This window comes from Bombina bombina, chromosome 5 (assembly GCF_027579735.1).
Source record: "Bombina bombina isolate aBomBom1 chromosome 5, aBomBom1.pri, whole genome shotgun sequence".
NCBI lineage: Eukaryota > Metazoa > Chordata > Amphibia > Anura > Bombinatoridae > Bombina > Bombina bombina.
The window spans coordinates 838294563-838318932 of NC_069503.1; the positions used below are offsets into that span (position 1 = coordinate 838294563).

At 43.5% G+C, this 24370-nt stretch overlaps 1 protein-coding gene across 1 annotated transcript in view; it reads right to left on the minus strand.

Moving 5' to 3' along the window:
- ROCK1 (Rho associated coiled-coil containing protein kinase 1) overlaps positions 1-24370 on the minus strand; it is a 1092122-nt gene that overhangs the window by 290590 nt on the left and 777162 nt on the right. Inside the window, exon 20 of the mRNA XM_053714968.1 lies at positions 12468-12652. Coding sequence (XP_053570943.1) covers positions 12468-12652 — 185 coding nt within the window. The remainder of the gene's footprint in view (positions 1-12467; positions 12653-24370) is intronic.

A 24370-nucleotide genomic window follows, 5' to 3' on the forward strand; every position in this document is an offset into this window, starting at 1 on the left:
GTGTTTTCCAAGCTTGCTAGTCTCATTGCTAGTCTGTATAAACATGTCTGACATAGAAGAAACTCCTTGTTCATTATGTTTAAAAGCCATGGTGGAACCCCCTCTTAGAATGTGTACCAAATGTACTGATTTCATTTTATGCAATAAAGATCATATTCTGTTTTTAAAAAAAATTATCACCAGAGGAATCTGACGAGGGGAAAGTTATGCCGACTAACTCTCCCCACATGTCAGACCCTTTGACTCCCGCCCAAGGGACTCCCGCTCAAATGGCGCCAAGTACATCTAGGGCGCCCATAGCGTTTACTTTACAAGACATGGCGGCAGTCATGGATAATACACTGTCAGCGGTATTAGCCAGACTACCTGAACTTAGAGGTTAGCGAGATAGCTCTGGGGTGAGACAAAATGGAGAGCATACTGACGCTTTAAGAACCATGTCTGATACTGCCTCACAATATGCAGAAGCTGAGGAAGGAGAGCTTCAGTCAGTGGGTGATGTTAATGACTCAGGAAAGATACCAGATTCTAATATTTCTACATTTAAATTTAAGCTTGAACACCTCCGCGTGTTACTTAGGGAGGTTTTAGCTGCTCTGAATGACTGTGATACCATTGCAGTGCCAGAGAAATTTTGTAGACTGGATAAATGCTTTGCAGTGCCGGTGTGTACTGATGTTTTTCCAATACCTAAAAGGTTTACAGAAATTATTAATAAGGAATGGGATAGACCAGGTGTGCCGTTCTCTTCCCCTCCTATTTTTAGAAAAATGTTTTCCAATAGACGCCACCACACAGGACTTATGGCAGACAGTCCCTAAGGTGGAGGGAGCAGTTTCTACTCTAGCAAAGCGTACTACTATCCCTGTCGAGGACAGTTGTGCATTTTTAGAGCCAATGGATAAAAAATTAGAAGGTTACCTTAAGAAAATATTTATTCAACAAGGTTTTATCCTACAGCCCATTGCATGCATTGCCCCTGTCACTGCTGCTGCGGCGTACTGGTTTGAGTCTCTGGAAGAGGCTTTACAGGTAGAGACTCCATTGGATGACATACTTGGCAAACTTAGAGCACTTAAGCTAGCCAATTCTTTTATTTCTGATGCCATTGTTCATTTGAATAAACTAACGGCTAAGAATTCTGGTTTTGCTATACAGACGCGCAGAGCGCTATGGCTTAAATCATGGTCAGCTGACGTGACTTTAAAATCTAAGCTACTAAACATTCCCTTCAAGGGGCAGACCCTATTCGGGCCTGGTATCACGGGAGGAAAAGGTTGTGCCCTTCCTCAGGACAGGTCCAAATTTAGGGCCAAACAGTCTAATTTTCGTGCCTTTCGAAACTTCAAGGCAGGTGCGGCATCAACTTCCTCTAATAATAAACAAGAGGGAACTTTTGCTCAATCCAAGACGGTCTGGAGACCAAACCAGACCTGGAAAAAAGGTAAGCAGGTCAAAAAGCCTGCTGCTGCCTCTAAGACAGCATGAAGGAACGACCCCCTATCAGGTAACGGATCTAGTAAGGGGCAGACTTTCACTCTTCGCCCAGGCGTGGGCAAGAGATGTTCAGGATCCCTGGGCGTTGGAAATTATATCCCAGGGATATCTTCTGGACTTCAAAGCTTCCCCCCCAAAAGGGAGATTTCACCTTTCAAGATAAAGAGTGAGGCATTCTTACACTGTGTACGAGACCTCCTAGTTATGGGAGTGATCCATCCAGTTCCAAAGGAGGAACAGGGACAGGGTTTTTACTCACATCTGTTTGTGGTTCCCAAAAAAGAGGGAATCTTCAGACCAATTTTGGATCTAAAGATCTTAAACAAATTCCTCAGAGTTCCATCATTCAAAATGGAAACTATTCGTACCATCCTACCTATGATCCAGGAGGGTCAATATATGACTACAGTGGATCTAAAGGATGCTTATCTTCACATTCCGATACACAAAGATCATCATCGGTTTCTCAGGTTTGCCTTTCTGGACAGGCATTACCAGTTCTTAGCTCTTCCTTTTGGATTAGCTACAGCCCCAAGAATCTTCACGAAGGTTCTAGGGTCGCTTCTGGCGGTTCTAAGGCCGTGGGGCATATCAGTGGCCCCTTATTTAGACGACATCCTGATACAGGCGTCAAACTTCCAAATTGCCAAGTCTCATACGGACATAGTACTGGCATTTCTGAGGTCGCATGGGTGGAAAGTGAACGAGGAAAAGAGTTCTCTATCCCCACTCACAAGACTTTCCTTCCTAGGGACTCTGATAGATTCTGTAGAAATGAAAATTTACCTGATGGATTCCAGGTTATCAAAGCTCCTAAATTCCTGCCGTGTTCTTCATTCCATTCCGCGCCCTTCGGTGGCTCAGTGCATGGAAGTAATCGGCTTAATGGTAGCGGCAATGCACATAGTGCCGTTTGTACGCTTACATCTCAGACCGCTGCAACTATGCATGCTCAGTCAGTGGAACGGGGATTACACAAATTTGTCCCCTCTACTAAATCTGGATCAAGAGACCAGGGATTCTCTTCTCTGGTGGCTATCTCGGGTCCATCTGTCCAAAGGTATGACCTTTCGCAGGCCAGATTGGACAATTGTAACAACAGATGCCAGCCTTCTAGGTTGGGGTGCAGTCTGGAACTCCCTGAAGGCTCAGGGATCGTGGACTCAGGAGGAGACACTCCTTCCAATAAATATTCTGGAACTGAGAGCGATATTCAATGCTCTTCAGGCTTGGCCTCAGTTAGCAACTCTGAGGTACATCAGATTTCAGTCGGACAACATCACTACTGTGGCTTACATCAACCATCAAGGGGGAACAAGAAGTTCCCTAGCGATGTTAGAAGTCTCAAAAATAATTCTCTGGGCAGAGATTCACTCTTGCCACCTATCAGCTATCCATATCCCAGGTGTAGAGAACTGGGAGGCGGATTTTCTAAGTCGACAGACTTTTCATCCGGGGAAGTGGGAACTCCATCCGGAGGTGTTTGCACAATTGATTCATCGTTGGGGCAAACCAGAACTGGATCTCATGGCGTCTCGCCAGAACGCCAAGCTTCCTTGTTACGGATCCAGGTCCAGGGTTTTTACTCAAATCTGTTTGTGGTTCCCAAAAAAGAGGGAACCTTCAGACCGATTTTGGATCTAAAGATCTTAAACAAATTCCTCTAAGTTCCGTCGTTCAAGATGGAAACTATTCGTACCATCCTACCACTGATCCAGGAGGGTCAATATATGACTACAGTGGATCTAAAGGATGCTTATCTTCACATTCCGATACACAAAGATCATCATCGGTTTCTCAGGTTTGCCTTTCAAGACAGGCATTACCAGTTGTAGCTCTTCCCTTTGGATTAGCTACAGCCCCAATAATCTTTACAAAGGTTCTAGGGTCGCTTTTGGCAGTCCTAAGGCCGCGGGGCATAGCAGTAGCCCCTTATTTAGACGACATCCTAATACAGGCGTCAAACTTCCAAATCTCATACGGACGTAGTATTGGCATTTCTAAGGTCGCATGGGTGGAAAGTGAACGAGGAAAAGTGTTCTCTATCCCCACTCACAAGAGTTTCCTTTCTAGGGACTCTGATAGATTCTGTAGAAATGAAAATTTACCTTGACGGAGTCCAGGTTATCAAAGCTTCTAAATTCCTGTCGGGTTCTACATTCCATTCCGCGCCCTTTGGTGGCTCAGTGTATGGAAGTAATCGGCTTAATGGTAGCGGCAATGGACATAGTGCCGTTTTCACGCTTACATCTCAGACCGCTGCAACTATGCAGGCTCAGTCAGTGGAGCGGGGATTACACAGATTTGGCCCCTCAACTGAATCTGGACCAAGAGACCAGGGATCCTCTTCCCTGGTGGCTATCTCGGGTCCATCTGTCCAAAGGTATGACCTTCGCAGGCCAGATTGGACTATTGTAACAACAAATGCCAGCCTTCTAGGTTGGGGTGCAGTCTGGAACTCCCTGAAGGCTCCGGGATCGTGGACTCAGGAGGAGTCTCTCCTTCCAATAAATATTCTGGAACTAAGAGCGATATTCAAGGCTCTTCAGGTTTGGCCTCAGTTAGCAACTCTGAGGTACATCAGATTTCAGTCGGTCAACATCACGACTGTAGCTTACATCAACCATCGAGGGGGAACAAGAAGTTCCCTAGAGATGTTAGAAGTTTCAAAAATAATTCACTGGGCAGAGATTCACTCTTGCCACCTATCAGCTATCCATATCCCAGGTGTAGAGCACTGGGAGGCGGATTTTCTAAGTCGTCAGACTTTTCATCCGGGAGAGTGGGAACTCCATCCGGAGGTATTTGCACAACTGATTCTCCATTGGGGCAAACCAGAACTGGATCTCATGGCGTCTCGTCAGAACGCCAAGCTTCCGTGTTACGGATCCAGGTCAAGAGATCCCAATGCGACACTGATAGATACTCTAGCAGCGCCCTGGTCTTTCAACCTGGCTTATGTGTTTCCACCGTTTCCTCTGCTCCCTCGACTGATTGCCAAGATCAAGCAGGAGAGAGCATCGGTGATTCTGATAGCACCTGCGTGGCCACGCAGGACCTGGTATGCAGATCTAGTGGACATGTCATCCTTTCCACCATGGTCTCTGCCTCTGAGACAGGACCTTCTACTTCAGGGTCCTTTCAACCATCCAAATCTAATTTCTCTGAGGCTGACTGCCTGGAGATTGAATGCTTGATTTTATCAAAGAGTGGCTTCTCCGAGTCAGTTATTGATACCTTAATACAGGCACGAAAGCCTGTCACCAGGAAAATTTACCATAAGGTATGGCGTAGATATCTTTATTGGTGTGAATCCAAGGGTTACTCATGGAGTAAGGTCAGGATTCCTAGGATTTTATCTTTTCTCCAAGAAGGTTTGGAAAAAAGATTGTCAGCTAGTTTCTTAAAGGGACAGATTTTTGCTCTGTCTATTCTTTTGCACTAGCGTCTGGCAGATGTTCCAGACGTTCAGGTATTTTGTCAGGCTTTAGTTTGAATCAAGCCTGTGTTTAAACCTGTTGCTCCACCATGGAGCTTAAACTTGGTTCTTAAGGTTCTTCAAGGAGTTCCGTTTGAACCTCTTCATTCCATAGATATCAAACTTTTATCTTGGAAAGTTCTTTTTTTTTTTTTTGGTACCTATTTCCTCGGCTCGTAGAGTCTCTGAGCTATCTGCCTTACAATGTGATTCTCCTTATCTGATTTTTCATACGGATAAGGTAGTCCTGCGTACCAAACCTGGGTTCTTACCTAAGGTGGTATCTAACAAGATCAAGAGATTGTGGTTCCATCCTTGTGTTACACAATCTGGATGTGGTCTGTGCTTTAAAGTTTTACTTACAAGCTACTAAAGATTTTCGTCAAACATCTGCTTTGTTTGTTGTCTACTCTGGACAGAGGAGAGGTCAAAAGGCTTTGGCAACCTCTTTTTCTTTTTGGCTAAGAAGCTTAATCCGCTTAGCCTATGAGACTGCTGGACAGCAGCCTCCTGAAAGGATTACAGCTCATTCCACTAGAGCTGTGGCTTCCACTTGGGCCTTTAAAAATGAAGCTTCTGTTGAACCGATTTGCAAGGCGGCGACTTGGTCTTCGCTTCATACTTTTTCAAAATTTTACAAATTTGATACTTTTGCTTCTTCGGAGGCTATATTTGGGAGAAAGGTTTTACAGGCAGTGGTTCCTTCCATTTAAGTTCCTGCCTTGTCCCTCCCTTCATCTGTGTACTTTAGCTTTGGTATTGGTATCCCACAAGTAATGGATGATCCGTGGACTGGATACACCTTACAAGAGAAAACACAATTTATGCTTACCTGATAAATTTATTTCTCTTGTGGTGTATCCAGTCCACGGCTCGCCCTGTCATTTTAAGGCAGGTAATTTTTAAATTTAAACTACAGTAACCACTACACTCTATGGTTCCTCCTTTCTCGGCTTGTTTTCGGTCGAATGACTGGCTATGACAGTTAGGGGAGGAGCTATATTACAGCTCTGCTGTGGGGGTCCTCTTGCAACTTCCTGTTGGGAATGAGAATATCCCACAAGTAATGGATGATCCGTGGACTGGATACACCACAAGAGAAATAAATTTATCAGGTAAGCATAAATTGTGTTTTTTTTTTTTTTTTTCCCTTTTCTTTTCTTCTTACCCCGAGGGGTTGTTAGTTATTTGAAAATTAGCCATCTTAGCTGAATTGCATTTGTGAAATAGATAGGGGCGATGCTGACCCGAAATTTTGGATGTATATGTTTCTTTTTTTTTTTTTTTTGGATATGCATTGGTCCTGCGTGACTCAGAAATTGTTATTTATGTGTTATTATCACTTTTTGTTAAATGGCTAAGACTAATAAAGATAATTTAAAAAAAAAAAAAGTATGAAGCAATGTGAGCACTTCCCTTCAGGTGCTCGCTGCCAGCCCCGGTTCTCCCAAACCGTGTATAGAAGCAGAAAGTGTTTAAAGTGGCGGCGCTGTGACACATCCAGGGAACCAAGCTGCCCACGTCCTCTGAGTCAACTTTTCTAGAACAAATGGTTATAGCCTAGCAATATTCACAAACAAATTTATAGTCTCAAAACCCTGCCCTGGGTGTGTCTTGAAGAAGGCAGGCAGGATTTTGAGACTATAAATTTGTTTGTGAATATTGCTAGGCTATAACCATTTGTTCCAGAAATTGTTTTAACTTTATGCTCTTGATAAAGGCTTCTTTTAGCCGAAATGCATTGAGCTGTATTTTAAATAAAACCTGAAGCTGCACCTGAAGACACCTTTGTGATAAATTTTTTTTAAAAAAAGGCATATTTTAACTGCAATCTTGTATAACCAGTTTGTGCGCCTACCACATTGTCTGAAATCTGCCACACTATTGTGAGCTCTTTTATTTTGGAGGTGAAAGCCACAAGGTTGACTCAGAGGACGTGAGTAGTTTGGTTCCCTGGAGGTGACACAGCGCCGCCACTTTCAACACTTTCTAAAGGTAAAGATGTAGTCTGAAGATATTGTCCAGGTATGGAGTGTCTAAAATACCTTGAGATCGAATTACAGTTGAAAGCATAACCAGAACCTTTGTAAAAATTCTGGGAGTAGTTGGCTGACCAAAAGGAAGAGCAACAAACTGAAAATGTATGCCCTGAAATGCAAAACAAAAGAATTGATGATGATCTTTGTGAATAGGGATATAAAGATAAACATTCTTCCAATCTATTGTGGAAATAAACTGTCCTTGTTGAAGAAGGGGAAGAATAGTTCTGATTGGTTTCCACTTGAATGTAGGAACCCTGGGATTTTTTTTAAGAGTTTTTAAATCCAGAATCGTCCAAAAGTTTCCCCTACTTCTTGGGAACTCTAAAAGGGATAGAGTCAAATCTCTGTCATTGTTCTGGAATTGGAACTTTAACAATTACATGAGCTGTAGATCCTTCACACAATGAAAAAAGGCTTAAGCCTTTACAGGATTCTTTGGGACATTGGTCAGAAGAAATCTTCCTCTTGATCTGAAACCTATTCTGTATCCTTGAGAAACTATTGATAACACCCAAGGATATCCTGTACAAACTGAGAACAGGCCTTATGAATAAGGCACAATCTGCCCCTTAACAGAGAAGAATCAGGGTAAGGGCCACACCTTCATGTGGATTTAGAAGAGGAAGAAGGCTTTTTTGACGGTTTAGCCTTGTTCCAGTAAGGGTTGGATTTCCAGGAAGGTCTGGAAGAATCTTGCTTTTTTAGAAGAGGAGGATGACCTTTTGTTCCTTGATTGAAGAAAGGAGGAAAAACAAATAGAAGATATGTTCTTTCCCTTAGACTTTTTGCCCTGAGAGCAAAAAGCTTCTTAGTCTCTAGTCACAGTAGAAACCATAGTATCTAAACCAGGGCCAAATAGAATCTTTCCTTGAAAAGGGAGGGGCAAAAGTCTAGACTTTGAAACCAAGTCAGCCAACCAAGATTTGATTCTGATAATGTCAACAATAGTATCACAGATAAATAAATTTTACTGATAAAAAAACTATAAGACTACGCTGAAAATCTTGGTTAATAGAATAATTTGAAATCTTTTCAGACAAATTATCACACCAAAGAATTGAAGCTGCTGCCACGCAAGCTATACTAATTGCTGGTTTGAACAAATAACCTGCTTGAAGGAAAGCCTTTCTGTGAAAAGATTAAAATTTTCTATTTATGAAGTCTTGGTAGCTCTATCTACCTTAGGAATTGTTTCCCAAAGCACCCCACATCCTTTTAAATGCAAAAGCTGGGTTAAAAGGATGAAACTTCGACAACTCTTTGGTAATAATTTCAGTTATGGTTTAAGAAATAGGAAAAACCTCTGGAGCTTAAAGGGACATAATACTCATATGCTAAATCACTTGAAACTGATGCAGTATAACTGTAAAAAGCTGACAGGAAAATATCACCTGAGCATCTCTATGTAAAAAAGGAAGATATTTTACCTTACAATCTCCTCAGCTCAGCAGAGTAAGTTATGTGTAAAAAGTTATACTCAGCTGCTCCCAGCTGCAGGTAAAAAAATAAAAAAAAATTAAGAAATGAACAGCAGCCAATCAGCATCAGCAGTGCTGAAGTCATGAACTCTTTTACTGTGATCTCATGAGATTTGACTTAACTCTCATGAGATTTCATAGTAAGCTGAATAGGGAAATAATATGAGAGTGCACAAGGCTCATCCCCTAAGCTGTCCCAGGACAGACATACTAATATGCTGCTTAGAAATCCTTTACAATGGGAGGTGGCTACTGAGAAACTTTTGAGGTAAAATATCTTTCTTTTTTTACATAGAGATGTTCAGGAGATATATTCTAGTCAGCTTTTTACACAAATACTGCATCACTTTCAAGTGTTTAAACATTTGGGTATTATGGCCATTTAAGAAGACGGCTTGAAAATGAAATCCAATTGTATAATGGATTTTTTTTCTGAAGGCTTAGAGTCCTGTACCCCTAAGGTACATAACACCTCCTTTAAAAGAGCTCCATGATATTCAATTTTAAACATAAAAAGGAGGATTCTCTATCCTGATCAGCAACTTACTCCTGATCAACAGAAAGAACCTCACCATCAGAAGAGGCATCTGAAGCGATTGACCCAGAGTCTGGAAATAACAGATCAGCACGTCTGACCTTTTAAGATTCAGAATAACTGGGTAAATCAGCAGAAACATGTTTGTCAGAGACTCTTTTGTGCTTACTTGGAAGAGGCATGGACACCAACATCTCAGACACAGTAGAGCGCACAAAATCTTTAATTCCAGGAGCAAAATCTGATGAACTTCACTGTACAGTACAGGGAGAACAAACTCCTTTAGAGGCCAGGACAGCATAATAGTGATTAGAATGCATAAGGTGATCCATACATGAGCTAGATAGCTGAGCTGGTGGAGTAGTAGCAATTAGCTAAAAGTTGAACAAGTGATCAGAGGATCTACACTCTAAAGAATCCACACTGATGGGGACAGTTCCAGTATGTGCCATTATCAATAAGCATTAAAGGAAGACAGTATTTTTACTATAACAAGCACAGTATAATAGGAGACAAGACAAAGAAAATATGCAGGGACTTAAACGGCAACCCTTACTATGCTGTTAATATAACAAAGGGCATAAGAAGAGTGCTACTCAGAAACCCGAGCATGACTTGATTTTTGTTATACAAAAAGCCATTGCGTGCTATAATAAAAGAAAGTGAAAAATGCATACGACTGTGCTTAAGAGCTGCAAAAATGACTGCTTCCAGTAGACCTCTAAGAAACTGAAGTGGCTTGCCCTTAGGTTTGCCTAAAAACAGAACAAGCAAGCTAGAAGACTGACAAAAATCCTTAGTGGCGTGCAAATAGAATTTCAGTGCCCTAACTAGATCCAGATTATACAGTAATATTTCCTTATATGATTTAGGACTGGAACATAAAGAAGGCACCAAAATAAAAAATAAAGCCAAGATAACAGAATATCTTGTCCGTGCATTACTTTAAAGGGCAAAAATTGGTGGACTCTGAGAACCAAATTCAAACTCCATGGAGTTTGAACTGGTCTGATTATAATCAAAGCCTGAATGAATGCCTGAATATTAGGAAGGCGAACAGGCTTTCTATATACCACCACCAAAGGGGCTGATATATAACCATTTAGAGTGCTAGGTGATAAACCCTTATCTAAGCCGTTCTGAAGAAATTGTTAGATATAAGGAATACGAACAGAATGCCACGAATATCCCCTATCAGAACACCAAATACACCTTCCTGGTATATCTTCCTGGTGACAGGCTTACAAGCCTTAATTAAAGTCTTTATAACAGAGTCAGAAAATCCTATTTGAGAAAGAACTAAGCTTTCAATCTCTAAGCAGTCAACCTTAGGGTTTGACAATCTTGTTAAAAGAAGGGACCCTGAGAGAGGTCTGGCAATTAAGAAAGATGCCATGGAGGAGCACTAGACATCTGGACAAGATCTGCATACCTATTAATATCGCCAAGATTTGCACCTGCTTGGTACAAGCATTTACCCTTGGCAAGAGCACAATCAGCAGAAATAGATAAACCAATTGATTAGACCAAGGTGATGCTAGAGCATATATCAACTCCACGTGGGGATTCCTCTTCCTAGACCAATATCTGATGCCATCAAGTTGATCTCTGAAAGACCCCAACAATGTACAAACTGGTTGAAGATCTTTTAATTTAAGGACCATTCCCAAAAATGTTACATTCTGCCTCCCAGTTAACTCCAGGAATGTGAATTGCAGGCACTTCCTTGAAGATTGATGTAGGCTACTGCAGTGATATTGCCCGGTTGAAAACAAATTACAGGACCGATGAAATATGAGGCCAAGCCTGAAGGGCTCTGAAGACATCCCAGAAATCCAAGACATTTATTGGTAAATTAGCCTCCTGAGAAGACCAAACTCCTTGAGATCTAAAAGAACCCTAGACTGTCCCCCAACCTGTCAAACTGGCTTCCGTGGTAATTATTACCAAAAAGACAGATGTAAAAACACCATCCCGAGATATCTGAATAGGGGATGTCCACCAAGGGAGAGGTTGCCAGACTATGTGATCCAACTGAATTGAGACAGGTTGGTGTGATCTCCATTCCACTGATGTAGCATGCAAAGCTGAAGTGGACGTAAATTAAATCTTGCAAACTGAATGGCATCTGAAGCTGCTGCCATGAGACCCACAACCTCCATACACTTAGCTATCAAAGCCTGGGATAGGCACTGTAACCTGTGTCAAGTAGATTGCAACTTTAGCTTAATGTGTGAGAAACAGCCTCACAGAGGCAGAATCTATATTTATTCCCAGGAATTAAACTCTTGTGGAAGGGGTTAATGAACATTTACTCACATTTACCTTACAGCCATGATTGTGAAGAAGCTAAAGTAGTTTCTCTGTGTGTACAGTCGCTAAAGGTAAAGATGGAGTTTGAACTAAAATATCATCCAGGTACGGACCTTACCAAAAGACTGAATAAAGAGTGTAAACATCAAAACAACGTAAGTGAAAGACCCCTCCTGTAATGGTCACATAGAAAATGGGTATGTCAAGGATAAATACTAAGCCCTGTATTGTTGTGCCTAGCTTGAAAATACTAACATTATACATGCAATTAGCCTGTGAGCTATGTAAGAAATTTGGGTATTTACCCCAAAGAAAGATATTACTACACTGCTCTTACCCATCCTGTACTGTAACTAACAGTAGAGAATATACTGAGGGAGTAAATCTTCATGGCCAAGCAGGAGGAAGCTAAAGGAACTTCTCAGTGACACAGGTGGCAAGCCTGTGTCTACAACTCCCGCAAGGAGATTTACATTGAACAGTCAGTACTCCTTGGTTATTCTCTTCTAAGTTTTACCTCATGAAGGAATAGAAAATCTTAGGAAAACTGAAAAAAACTCTTTGCCTGCTCCTATGAAGGAGGAAAATAAATACTTGGAGGGTCAGGGAAGTAGGTGGGATATTAAAGCTCAGGTGTAGGGTGTTTTTGCCTCCTCCAGTTACCCAGGTGATGAATTCCCAGCAGTAAGGTATTGTGGACTTTTACTCCGTTAGGAAAGAAAATTTCTTTAATAAACATAACTTAAAGGGAAACAAGTCAAAATTAAACTTTCATGATTCAGATAGAGCATGCAATTTTAGACAATATTTTTTATTAGCAAAATATGCACAATCTTTTTATATTTACATGTTTTAAGTCACCAGGTCCTACTGAGCATGTGCAATAATTAAAAAAAAATATATGATTATGCATTTGGCTGATGGCTGTCTCATGGTATAAGAGGAGTGAAAATAGACATAACTTTGAAATGTGTCAGAGAAAAAATCTACTACTCCCTTGAATTTCATACTAAGTGCTATTTCATTGTCATTTTATCAAGCATTTGTTGATTATGCAAATCTACTTTAATTTACTGGTACTTTAAAATTTTTAATTAAAGTATAAAAAAGTAAAGCACACTTACTTTGTTAATTGAACCAGCTCAAATTCCAGCAACCTTTTTGATTCTAACAATGTATTAATTTCTTGCTTTAACTGCTTTTCAGATCCCTTCAAGTTATCAGCTTCAACAGCTTGCACTTTCAATTCATTCTGCGTCATAATCTTCTTTTTAGTCTCTTGTTCCAGCTGTAATGTTAACTGTCTTACCTAATAAGCAAACATTGTAAAAAATTAAAGAGTGGAAATAAGCTATGATAAAATTCAGTATTTACACAAGTAAAAAAATATTTTAAAGTGTGATTTTTTTAAACCATTCAGTAATTACATTACTTTAAGACACACTTATTCAGATACTGCTGATATAGCTACTAATACAGCAAATGGTTAAAAAAAAATATATGCTCCTCTTAAAGAGACCATGTAACATTTACCAGTGAAAATGATCCAGAGGTACATAGAAAGAAAAACAAGTGCTTCAGAATTCCATTAATTCCTCCATAAAAGATTCATAAAAGCACAGGGCACATTGATATATTTCCTATCCATAGACATATGAAGGACTGGCTAGTGCTAAGCTACAATTGAAGCCAGTAATTTTACAATTTTATCTTTGCTCGGTCACTCAGCTCTTATTATGTAAAATAATAATAATGGTGGTACAGTAATCTATGTCAAAACAGTAAAATAAATAGCTGCAATACAGCAGACAGAGTCCATGAGTCATCACATGTGAGAATTCCCCTCCTGACCACTAGGAGGAAACAAAAGAGCAAAGCTTTAAATCCCTCCCACTTCCCCATAATCCACAGTCATACATATAGCCAAGTAGATGAGAGGAAAAAAGAAACGCAGGAAAGCAGCGGCAAAGAAGTACAAAATAAGTACTGAAGAGAAAGAAAGGGTGTGGCTTGTGGACGCTCACCATCATGAAAGAAACTAATTTATCAGGAAGGCATACATTCACATATGAAAATCTATACCCAAGCAGTGAAGTCCACAAGACCAGCATAAAATATGGTGAAACAAACAGTAAAGGCAGGAAGGTAATGGTCAGGCACTACGTACAGTCTGCAGAACTTTCCTACAAAAAAAAAGCTTCAGAAAAAGCATACATATTAAAGTGATAAAACTTGGAAAAAGTGTGCAAAGTAGACCAAGTAGCTGCCTTGCAAATCTGATCAATAGTAGCCTCATTAAATAAATAAAAAATGTAAATAAGGTTGAAGGACCAGGGACCCACAAGGATATCTATCAGACTTGCCTGAGAGTCTTGAGACCTGGCACAATACTGAAGCAGTTTGTGATTCATGTGAGGACATGCAATCTCTTTCTGGCAGATCACAATTTGGTTGAAGAAAGGAAGCTCCCTGATCCAAGATATGGTTAGTGTTAGTCTGTAATGTCTTGTCCTATGATCTAATAGAATCCTGTGAAACAGATCCTCATGGTACCAATTCCATTGATGCAGCATATGCAAATTGAGGGCACAAAGATAAAGGGCTAGATTACAAGTGGGGCGCTAATTTAACGTGCACCCCTAAACGGGCAAATTTGCCATTACAAATTGCTGGTTAACGAGCTTGCAGCAGCAATTTGCACTCTGAAAATTAACCAGAGGTCAGATCTCTGGTTAATTTAAAAAAAATGTCCCCAATTGCCCCAAAAAACTGTTTATTGTGACTTAATAAGAATAAAAATAATAGCCTTTTTGGGGGGCGGAGCGCAGCCGTGCAGGAACATGGCCGCACTTTGACACAGCTCCGTTACACATTCCCACTCACTGGCTCTAATATGGTGATCTAAGGGGCAAATGAGGGTCTAAATAACGACTATATCACCTCTAACCGAAGGGCACATAGTCCAAGTTGTTGCCGCACTCCAGATGTACTTTAAAGAGCAGAGAGACTCCTCCGCAAATACAGGCCTGCTTCGGCGATTCCCCGCCTAGTGATCTCTGACCGGGGGACCTCACGACCTACCTGCCTGAGCTGACCTGCCGCATCGAAGTGCCCGGAGTAACGGAGAAAGACCCGGGGCAGAACAATCGAACGGATCCCCGCGTTCAGCCGCACGCCCGCACATTACCCACGTGGCGTCTCTCCTAACTGAACAACGGCAGCCTGCGCTCACTCGCCCGGCCACGAACATCCTCACCAGGCCCATCAGCGCACAGGTATAAAGCCGCATAAGGCCCCTAACACCACACCAGTAAAGTTGTGCCTTTATGACCCGGGCCCATAGTTTACATCTTGACAACTGGGAGGAGGGTTCCTTTGGGCCTACACACCATCCCATAACCACGATAAACGCAGACCTAGTTGGTGGTCCCCGGATTGCCTTGTAATCGCCCTGCACAGTCGCTTCACCACCTGACAGCCCAAATCCTGATACATACTACAGAAAGAAACGGGTTAGCTCACTATACTAATGGCGACTAGGCAGAAGCCGAAAGCAGACAAAAAGGCCTCCATCCCAGCCGCTGCTACTATGTCCTCATTCTTCCATAAACAGGATAACGAAGCCCCTGACCCTGCTAAGGAACTCCTGATGGCTGATACACCCATATTACAAGATCAGGACCCTGCTCCACACTCACAGCAGCTCAATCTGATACAGCAGACTATCTCCCAGCTTCCCTCCAAATCCGACCTTGCAGATCTAAAATCTTTCATTAAAACGGAGATGTCTTCCTTGAAAAAGAACATTGGAGAACTTGGGGCTAGAATAGAATGTCTAGAAGAGGGACAAGACACCTTAGATACCATGATGTCCAATGCTAACCACCAAATGATTAGACAGGATCTCACGATGCAAGCACTCCAACTTAAAATAGAAGACCTCGACAACAGAGGTCGCAGGAGTAATCTGAGGATAAGAGGAGTCCCTGAAGAAGCAACTCAGGACTGCCTTGTCTCCTACCTGCTACAACTATTCGAATACATTGCCCCAGCCCTTAAACTTACTGAAACATCATTGGAACGTGCACACAGAGCACTGAGACCAGTCCCAAAACCACCTAATCCTCCCAGGGACATTATTGTTAAATTTGCTCACTACTTAGAGAAGGAGGAGATTTGGAGACAAGTACGCCTGCAGAAGGAGATTAAGTTCCAGACCTATAGTATTCAAATATTCCAGGATATTAGCCCAGCAACAATTGAAAGGAGAAGAGGAATACGTTATATTACCCAAGTCCTACAAGAAAGGCGAGTGAAATACAGATGGGGGTGTTACGGTTACCCTTAGTCTCGCTGAGAGATGGACCGCTTAGTAGCCTGGATTCCTATTGCTGAAGAGGGGAGAAACTGCTTTCCATAGTATTCTATATGAGTCTCGCAAATGTAGAATAATCCCCCTTAGCTGTAGTACAGCTAGGATACCCTTCTGCCCACAAAAACGAGTCAACGCTGCAATTGAGGGACAACCAAGAACTGAGGACTGGGATGCCCAGCCTGCTTTTTATTTAGGTTACATGCACACAGGGCACTCCCAGGGGGGGAAGCATAAAATCCCCCATCACACATTTAGACAAAGCCCTTGGACAGGCCACCGCAGATAACAAGTACACACAAGAAAACAATTGAGTCCTTCTTATCACCTAGCAGTGAATGCTTATCACAAACTTAATTACAGTACACAATATGCTAGGAAACCTGCCTCAGAAAATAGTTTTCTCAAAACTGAACAGAGTTAACCCTTTATGAAATGATACTTGTTACAGTTTTCTTGGAGCCCTTCTTAGGCGCTGGCTTGGCTGGTTCAGGCATTGCTGCTGGGAAATAAGTTTCTTCACAACAAAATAACTAATGCTTCTGTAACAGTGCTCCCTTTCTGTGGAACACTCTGGCAGACACGGTCTGACCCCTTTTCGGGGCAGACTAAGGCTGTCCAGACCGCTGGTTATGCGGGGCTGAGGTCGGTTTGTCTGGACAACCCGTCGGCGTTGCCATTCTGTTTCCCAGGTCTGTAAGCAATGGTGAAATTGAAGGGTTGCAACGATAAACTCCAACGTAATAGCCTGCCATTATCTCCAGAGACCCGGTTCAGCCACACCAACGGGTTATGGTCGGTGACCAGAGTGAACTCCTGCCCATATAAATAGGGAGTCAATTTCTTTAATGCCCACACCAAAGCCAAACACTCCTTTTCGACCGCTGCATAGCTGACTTCGCGGGGCAGGAGCTTCCGGCTGATGTAGGCAACTGGATGCTCCCCTCCATCTTCGCCTACTTGGCTGAGGACGGCTCCCAGCCCGAACATGGAAGCATCTGTGTCTCCCGCACTGGTGAGAGTTCTCGCTCCGTCCGGGCTTGGGCCCGTGTAGTCACTGGGTCCGCCTCGTTGTTGCATACTGGAGCATAGGCAGAAGTCATGGGGCTTAAATCATTGCCCAGTAGTACTTCGGCAGGTAAATTATCCATTATGTCCACGTTCACAGCCCCCTTTCCCGCTCCCCAATCAAGATGCACTTTAGCTGTTGGAATTTTGTACACATCCCCCCCCGCCACTCTAACGGCCACAGTCTGTCCAGATCGCTTGTGCTCCGGCACCAAATGACTCTGTACCAGCGTGATAGTAGCCCCTGTGTCTCTCAATCCCTCGGTAAATCGCCCTTCGAGCCATACCTTCTGCTGATGGTGCTGGCGGTTATCTGAGGCAGCATATACAGGGTCCGCCTCGTGAAGCGGCCCCAAATATTCCTCCATAGGGGCCTCTTGGTTAACACAGAGGGTCCGGGCCGGACGATATGCCCCAGAGGGGTAATTGTAATTCCTGGGTGTCTGGTGCGTATTAAGGGGGCAGCTAGCCATGAAATGCCCTGGTTGCTTGCATCGGTGGCAAGTCGGTCTGGGACGCTCAGAGCTGTTATTGGGTGGTCCTGAGTGTCGGGCGGGCCCTGCGGGCACCGGGGCTCGGAATTCAGCACGAGGGGGTGCACGGTAAACCTCTCTGGGTTCGTGAAGACGGGAGTCATAATGTTCATCGGCCAATTTGGCTGCTTCTTCTAAGGTAGAAGGTCGCCTGTCTCGCAGCCATTCCTTCCCTTGCTGTTCCATGCCATTATAAAAATGTTCTAAGAGAAACAATTGTAAAATTTCCTCACCAGTCACCGCTTTACTTCCGCTCATCCAGTGATTTGCCGCTCTCCGCATTCGGTGCGCCCATTCCATATGGGTATCGTTAGGCTTCTTTTTCGTGCCCCGAAACTGTCTGCGATACGCGTCCGGAGTTACTGCGTACCGTCGCAACAGTGTCTCTTTAACTAGCTCATACTGTGTCACTTCCTCAGCACCCAGAGTACGAAAGGCTTCCAGGGCTCGCCCGGATAGTTTACCAGACAATATCGTGGGCCACTCCCTGTTGGGAATCTGGTGCAGGGCACATTGCCTTTCGAAGTCCGCCAAATATTCATCAATCCCTGTCTCGCTCTCTAGGAAGGGTCGAAATGCCGCATAGGGTATCTTGGGCCTCCCAGCATTTTCGACAGGGATGATTACCTGCGGGGCTTCAGCATTGCGGTGTGCGTTCGCTAGGTTGAGTTCGTGGGCTCGAGTCTCTCGTATATCCTTGTCCGCTTCCGCCATCAACTGCTGTACCAATTCCATGGAGGGGTTCGGCCCGTACAGTGAGAGCCTCTCCCGAACAATCCTGGTTTTTTCGTCACTAATCGTGGTCGGTGTTTCCGCCATTGTGAAGCTCTGATCCAGTTCGGTCAATTCTGCGATCAGCTCTCTCCTCGGCCGGTTGCTGGCGTACCCCCCTCTGCTTTCAAGTAAATCCTTTAGGGTTGTACGCTTCAATTTTTCGTAAGCGCTCTCCATCCGTTCTGTACCTCTCCTAGGAAATCCAGGAAAAATCCCACCGCTGCCGCCAAATGTTACGGTTACCCTTAGTCTCGCTGAGAGATGGACCGCTTAGTAGCCTGGATTCCTATTGCTGAAGAGGGGAGAAACTGCTTTCCATAGTATTCTATATGAGTCTCGCAAATGTAGAATAATCCCCCTTAGCTGTAGTACAGCTAGGATACCCTTCTGCCCACAAAAACGAGTCAACGCTGCAATTGAGGGACAACCAAGAACTGAGGACTGGGATGCCCAGCCTGCTTTTTATTTAGGTTACATGCACACAGGGCACTCCCAGGGGGGGAAGCATAAAATCCCCCATCACACATTTAGACAAAGCCCTTGGACAGGCCACCGCAGATAACAAGTACACACAAGAAAACAATTGAGTCCTTCTTATCACCTAGCAGTGAATGCTTATCACAAACTTAATTACAGTACACAATATGCTAGGAAACCTGCCTCAGAAAATAGTTTTCTCAAAACTGAACAGAGTTAACCCTTTATGAAATGATACTTGTTACAGTTTTCTTGGAGCCCTTCTTAGGCGCTGGCTTGGCTGGTTCAGGCATTGCTGCTGGGAAATAAGTTTCTTCACAACAAAATAACTAATGCTTCTGTAACAGGGGGTTCCCATTCAGCCTCATAGTCCAGCATGATGGAAAAACACACGTCTACAAAGATACCGAAGACTTGGACGCTCTCTCAAAAGGTCTTAACATTCAATTCCCTCAACCGAACCCTAAAGACTCGGATCCACCCTCCACAAGCAATCAAGCAGACCCCAAGCCGCAAAGACCACAGTGGTCCCAAGCCATCAAAAAGAAAAAACTGGACCTTCTTTCATCCTAGGTCCCCTTCACCAGCCGCGCCCACGGGCGCCTGACTGCTATGCAGAAATGCAAGTACAGAAGACACAGAATCTCTCTCTCAGGACACGATAAGTATAATATGGCACAATGTAACTCACTAGTGGGGAGATGGGAACTGGGATTAATGTTGGACTGCCTTGAAATGTTGCTCACTTTCTTTGTAACTACCATGTTTTTTTTTACTGCTTTTAAAAAAAAAGGAAAAAAAAAAAAAAAAGGTTTTGACTTCACTCCTCCCCCTCCCCATCTCCTATCCCCCTCCCTCCCCTCCCACGCCTTTCCTCCCCACCTACCTGCCTACTACCTACAAAATCTTCCCACGACACGTGATCTGCAATTGGCATGATTTCCTTTTTTTGCTTTGAAATGTGGGGTTACTGTACTGTAAGAGATTCTTGCGGGAGGGTGGTTATTGTACAATGTAGATCCGTAACTGTATAAGATTTTGTTTTAATTGCATTCCCTTCCATCCCCCACAAATATAGGCTACTAACTCTCCCCACCCCAACCCTTCCAAAAATAAGCACTAACCAGATTTGACACGAACCCATGCCCCCCCCCCCTCCAACTATTATAACCAGAGGAAAATTCATCTTCCACCTTTAAGTCTTGCCCCCAGGGCCTGTAACCAGATTTACTTAAATCCACACTAATATTACCTGAGAGTCTAAGCGGTTCGCCCCCTTTTCTTGAACCCTGCCACCCAAGGCAAGATTATATTACTACCTTCATACACGGACCGCTATAACTGTAGGCGACCCACCCCGTAGTCCCTAGAGGAACTCCTCTAGTCTACCCTTTGAACTAAACCCTCTCCCAAAGTTTGCCCCCAATCAATCACTCAAAATTCTTTTCGATGAGTCAGTACCAGTTGGGATGTGACACCCCCTATCCCTTAACTCATGTTATTGATGGTTCTCTCAATAACTCTTGTTCTTTCGTTAAATGTTTTTCGTTTTAAGAGATTGTATGTTATGTTTAATGCTACCTCAAAACTGCATGGCCAGTTGTTTAGGCCGTGCTTGGGCCCCCCCGGTCCGTCCCGTGCACAGATACTCATACCCATAATACAACAAATAGAAACCCTACTAGTCACACACTATACAATTCCACCCCAAAACATAGATAATGGCTAACCTAAAGACTAGACCCCATGCTAGCAATGACATAACTATATACTCCATCAATGCAAAAGGCCTGAACATACCCTCCAAGAGGTCGACAGCCTCCAAAGACTTCCACAGACTTGGAGCAGACCTTGTGTTCCTACAGGAAACCCATTTTCGCAAAGGGAAAGAACCCTCCACCTTCACACGCACCTTTGGCAGATGCTTCTGGGCATCACATTGTAGTAACAAGAAAAATGGGGTGGGGATCTTACTTAAGAAAAATATACCCTTCACCTCAATACAAACGATAAGAGACAGAGAAGGCAGATACCTTCTTCTAACTGGCCTATTATACGGGAGACCTATTACACTGGTCTCAGTATATGCCCCCAACACCGCACAACATTCCTTCATGAAAAAAATCAAAAACCTAGTTTTAGACCACCAGAAGGGCACACTCATCATATGTGGAGACCTAAACACTGCTCTCAACCCTAAGTTAGACTGCTCAACACTCCACTCCTCCACACCATTATCGAGGATCTCCAAAATTAAATCACATTTAGAGAAAATCGTAGCCCAAGATGTGTGGCGGACCTTACACCCGCAGACTATAGATTTCACCTACTTCTCATACCCACATGGTGTTTACACCAGAATTGACTATGTGTTTGCGGATGTGGGGGGCTTATCTCTTTTCAATTCGGCCTCGATATCCCCAATCACATGGTCCGACCACGCCTCCATAGTTTGCTCAATGACATGGCCTTCTAAACCCATAAAAGATTTCCTCTGGAGACTCGACGAACACTTACTGACAGATCCGGGAATGATCTCCAAACTGACAGAATCCCTCACAGAGTACTTCACACATAACTCCCTACCTGAGACCCACGCCCACACTCTCTGGGAAGCGCATAAGAGCGTCATAAGGGGGAATCTGATAGCCCTTAAGGCACACATGAATAAATCCAAGAGAGAATACACAAACTCCCTGATAACACAAATACTCCACTTGGAATCCCGACACAAGAAATTCCCCTCCGACAGAAACCTGTTAGACGAAATAACGGCTCTCAGACAGACTCTAGCTTCCCATCTCGACAAGACACATAAAAGGCAAGCTTTCCTCACCCAACAAAAAAACTACGAAGGAAGAAACAAATCAGGCAGATTATTAGCGAGATACCTCAAGCAAAAAACACACCAAAAATACATCATGCAGTTAAAGGATAACAGAGGTATCCCCCAATTCTCCACTCAGAACATCTCTAAAGCCTTCAAATACTTCTTCCAGAAATTATATAACATACAACCCACCGACCCCAGTAACCCATCCCAAATCTCCACCAGGGCACAATTAATAGAGGGATATCTCAACAAACTACATATACCACAATTAAACGACCAGCAGAAAGAAAAACTAGAAAACCCCATCTCCCTGTCTGAACTTAAATTAGCCCTGAAGCACCTGCCCAACGGAAAAGCGCCAGGCCCAGATGGCTTTAGCAACAAATATTACTCAACCTTCCAAGATACTCTCACTCCCCACATGCTGAAATATTTTCAATCTATAGATGAAAGCAATTCATTCCCCTCTTCCGCACTGGAAGCCCACATAATTTTAATCCCCAAACCAAACAAACCCCAAGACCTTCCCAGTAGCTATCGGCCAATATCATTGCTAAACACCGATGTAAAGATATTTGCTCGCATATTGGCACTCAGATTGAATGACGTCCTCCCAGACCTGATCCACCTGGATCAGGTCGGGTTTGTACCTGGAAGGGAAGCTAAAGACAACACGGTCAGGGCCTTAAATTTGATCCACTACGCTAGAACTAAAAACATCCCCTCTGTAGTATTATCCACCGACGCAGAGAAGGCCTTTGACCGTGTTGCCTGGGACTTCATGCGGGCCACATTGACCCACATGGGTCTGGGCACGAAGACCCTTGCTAGGATCTTTTCATTATACTCTTGCCCCACGGCTAGATTGTTAGTCAATGGAACTCTATCCCCTCCATTTCCTATTAACAACGGCACACGCCAAGGCTGCCCCTTATCCCCCCTTCTATTTGCCTGCGTCATAGAAGCTTTAGCAATTAAGATCAGGCAGAACCCTCAGATAACAGGTATCAATATTAAAAACCACAGATACGTTGTGTCACTATTTGCCGACGACATGCTCCTTACTCTCACTAACCCTGACCACTCGATACCCCATCTTCTGGACGAATTTGCAAACTTTAAACTCCTTTCTAACTTTGTTATTAATATGTCCAAATCAGAAATTTTAAATGTCAACATGAAAGGCCCTCCCCTGGACGCCACACGAGCAGTTTCCCCCTTCACTTGGTGCACTCATTCTCTAAAGTACTTGGGAATCCATCTGACCTCCTCACACGACGACCTATTCCACCTCAATTACACCCCTATCAAGCACAATATCATACGAGACCTCTCCTCATGGGGTTCCAAGAACCTAACGTGGCTAGGACGTATCGAAACCATTAAAATGAATATTTTCCCACGCATATTATATCTTCTCCAGACACTACCGATCCCACTCCCCAAGACATTCCTTCCATCCCTTCAGAGAGCATTCAGCGACTTCATTTGGCGTCGCAGACCGCCAAGAATTAGCAAACAAACAATGTTGACTTCCAAATCACAAGGGGGGCTGGGGGTCCCCGACCTCGCCGCCTACCGCCAAGCGATCTTTTTACAACGCATTGTAGACTGGAATATCCACTACAACCATAAAAGGTGGGTCACACTAGAACACCTATCGATAGATAAACCTCACTTAGGAAGGCTGTGTTGGAGCAGCCCTCGCCTACTAAAGTCCATCAACTCATCCAACCCAATAATACAGGAAACATTTCAGGTCTGGGAACATACAATCAATACATCTCACTTCATTTCATCAATCCCTTCACCCTTGACCTCCTTGATAGAAAACGGAGAGTTTATCATTAGACCATACACCACACAAACCACCACAGGAGCCACAAACAGAGATCTTACAATACACGACCTAACCAGTAACGAAATCCTCCTCTCACAAAATGACTTGGTAACAAAAGGCCTCGCATGCTTTGAAGACTGGTTTACATATGCACAGGTAACCCATTTTATCACCAAACACCAGGGCTATAGAAATATGATCAGGCCCCTGACCTCTTTTGAAACCCTTTGCACCCAAGAACCCCCCCTACGACATACACTCTCGATTATATATAAGATCCTGACCCACACTCCCCCAGGCCATATCCCCCCTTACCTTGAAAGTTGGGAGAGGGACCTGGGAGTAATCATCTTACCTCACACGAGTAGATTAATGTTCCAGGGCACAAAAAAATCCTCTATCTCATCCTCAATTCAAGAAGTTAATTTTAAACTCTTGCATAGATGGTACCTAACCCCGAGAAAGCTAAACCGTCTCTTCCCCTCCCACAGCAACAAATGTTGGCGCTGCGGTCATGTTAACAGTGACACCGCCCACATGTGGTGGTGGTGCAACAGCATCCAGAATTTCTGGAGAAACACCATCTCCGAAATGGAGACCATTTTGACAACCCAATTCCCGATTGACCCCCTCATTTGGCTACTACACAAACCCCCCCCCAACACTTAAATATAAACCCTACCTACACCTCCTCAACATCATGACCAATGGGGTTAAAGTAGTGATAGCTAAGAACTGGAAAAGTAGGGAGGCCCCCTCTATGAATATGTGGATCACAAAAGTCACGGAAATACTAGATCTGGAGGAATACTACTTCCTCAAAAATGACAAAATGGACTCCTATGCGGAACTCTCCCAACTTTGGACCGCTTACATCCAAAATAAACACAAAGGCACCAATTAGTTAGTCTTCCCAAAAATCAGTCAGGTTTCCTCCCATTCACTACCTCTACATAACACGCTAGCAGGGGATCCAAAAGCATCCCACACCCATCACACTCATGTTCTGTGCGCGGGCGGAGCGGGGGCGCCCAACCTCCGTTCATGTAAATTGTTTTGTATTTAAATTCTTAATTTTTAAAAAAAGGATAATCAGGGCAATACCCTTTGGTAGTTACCTCCCAGTTTCT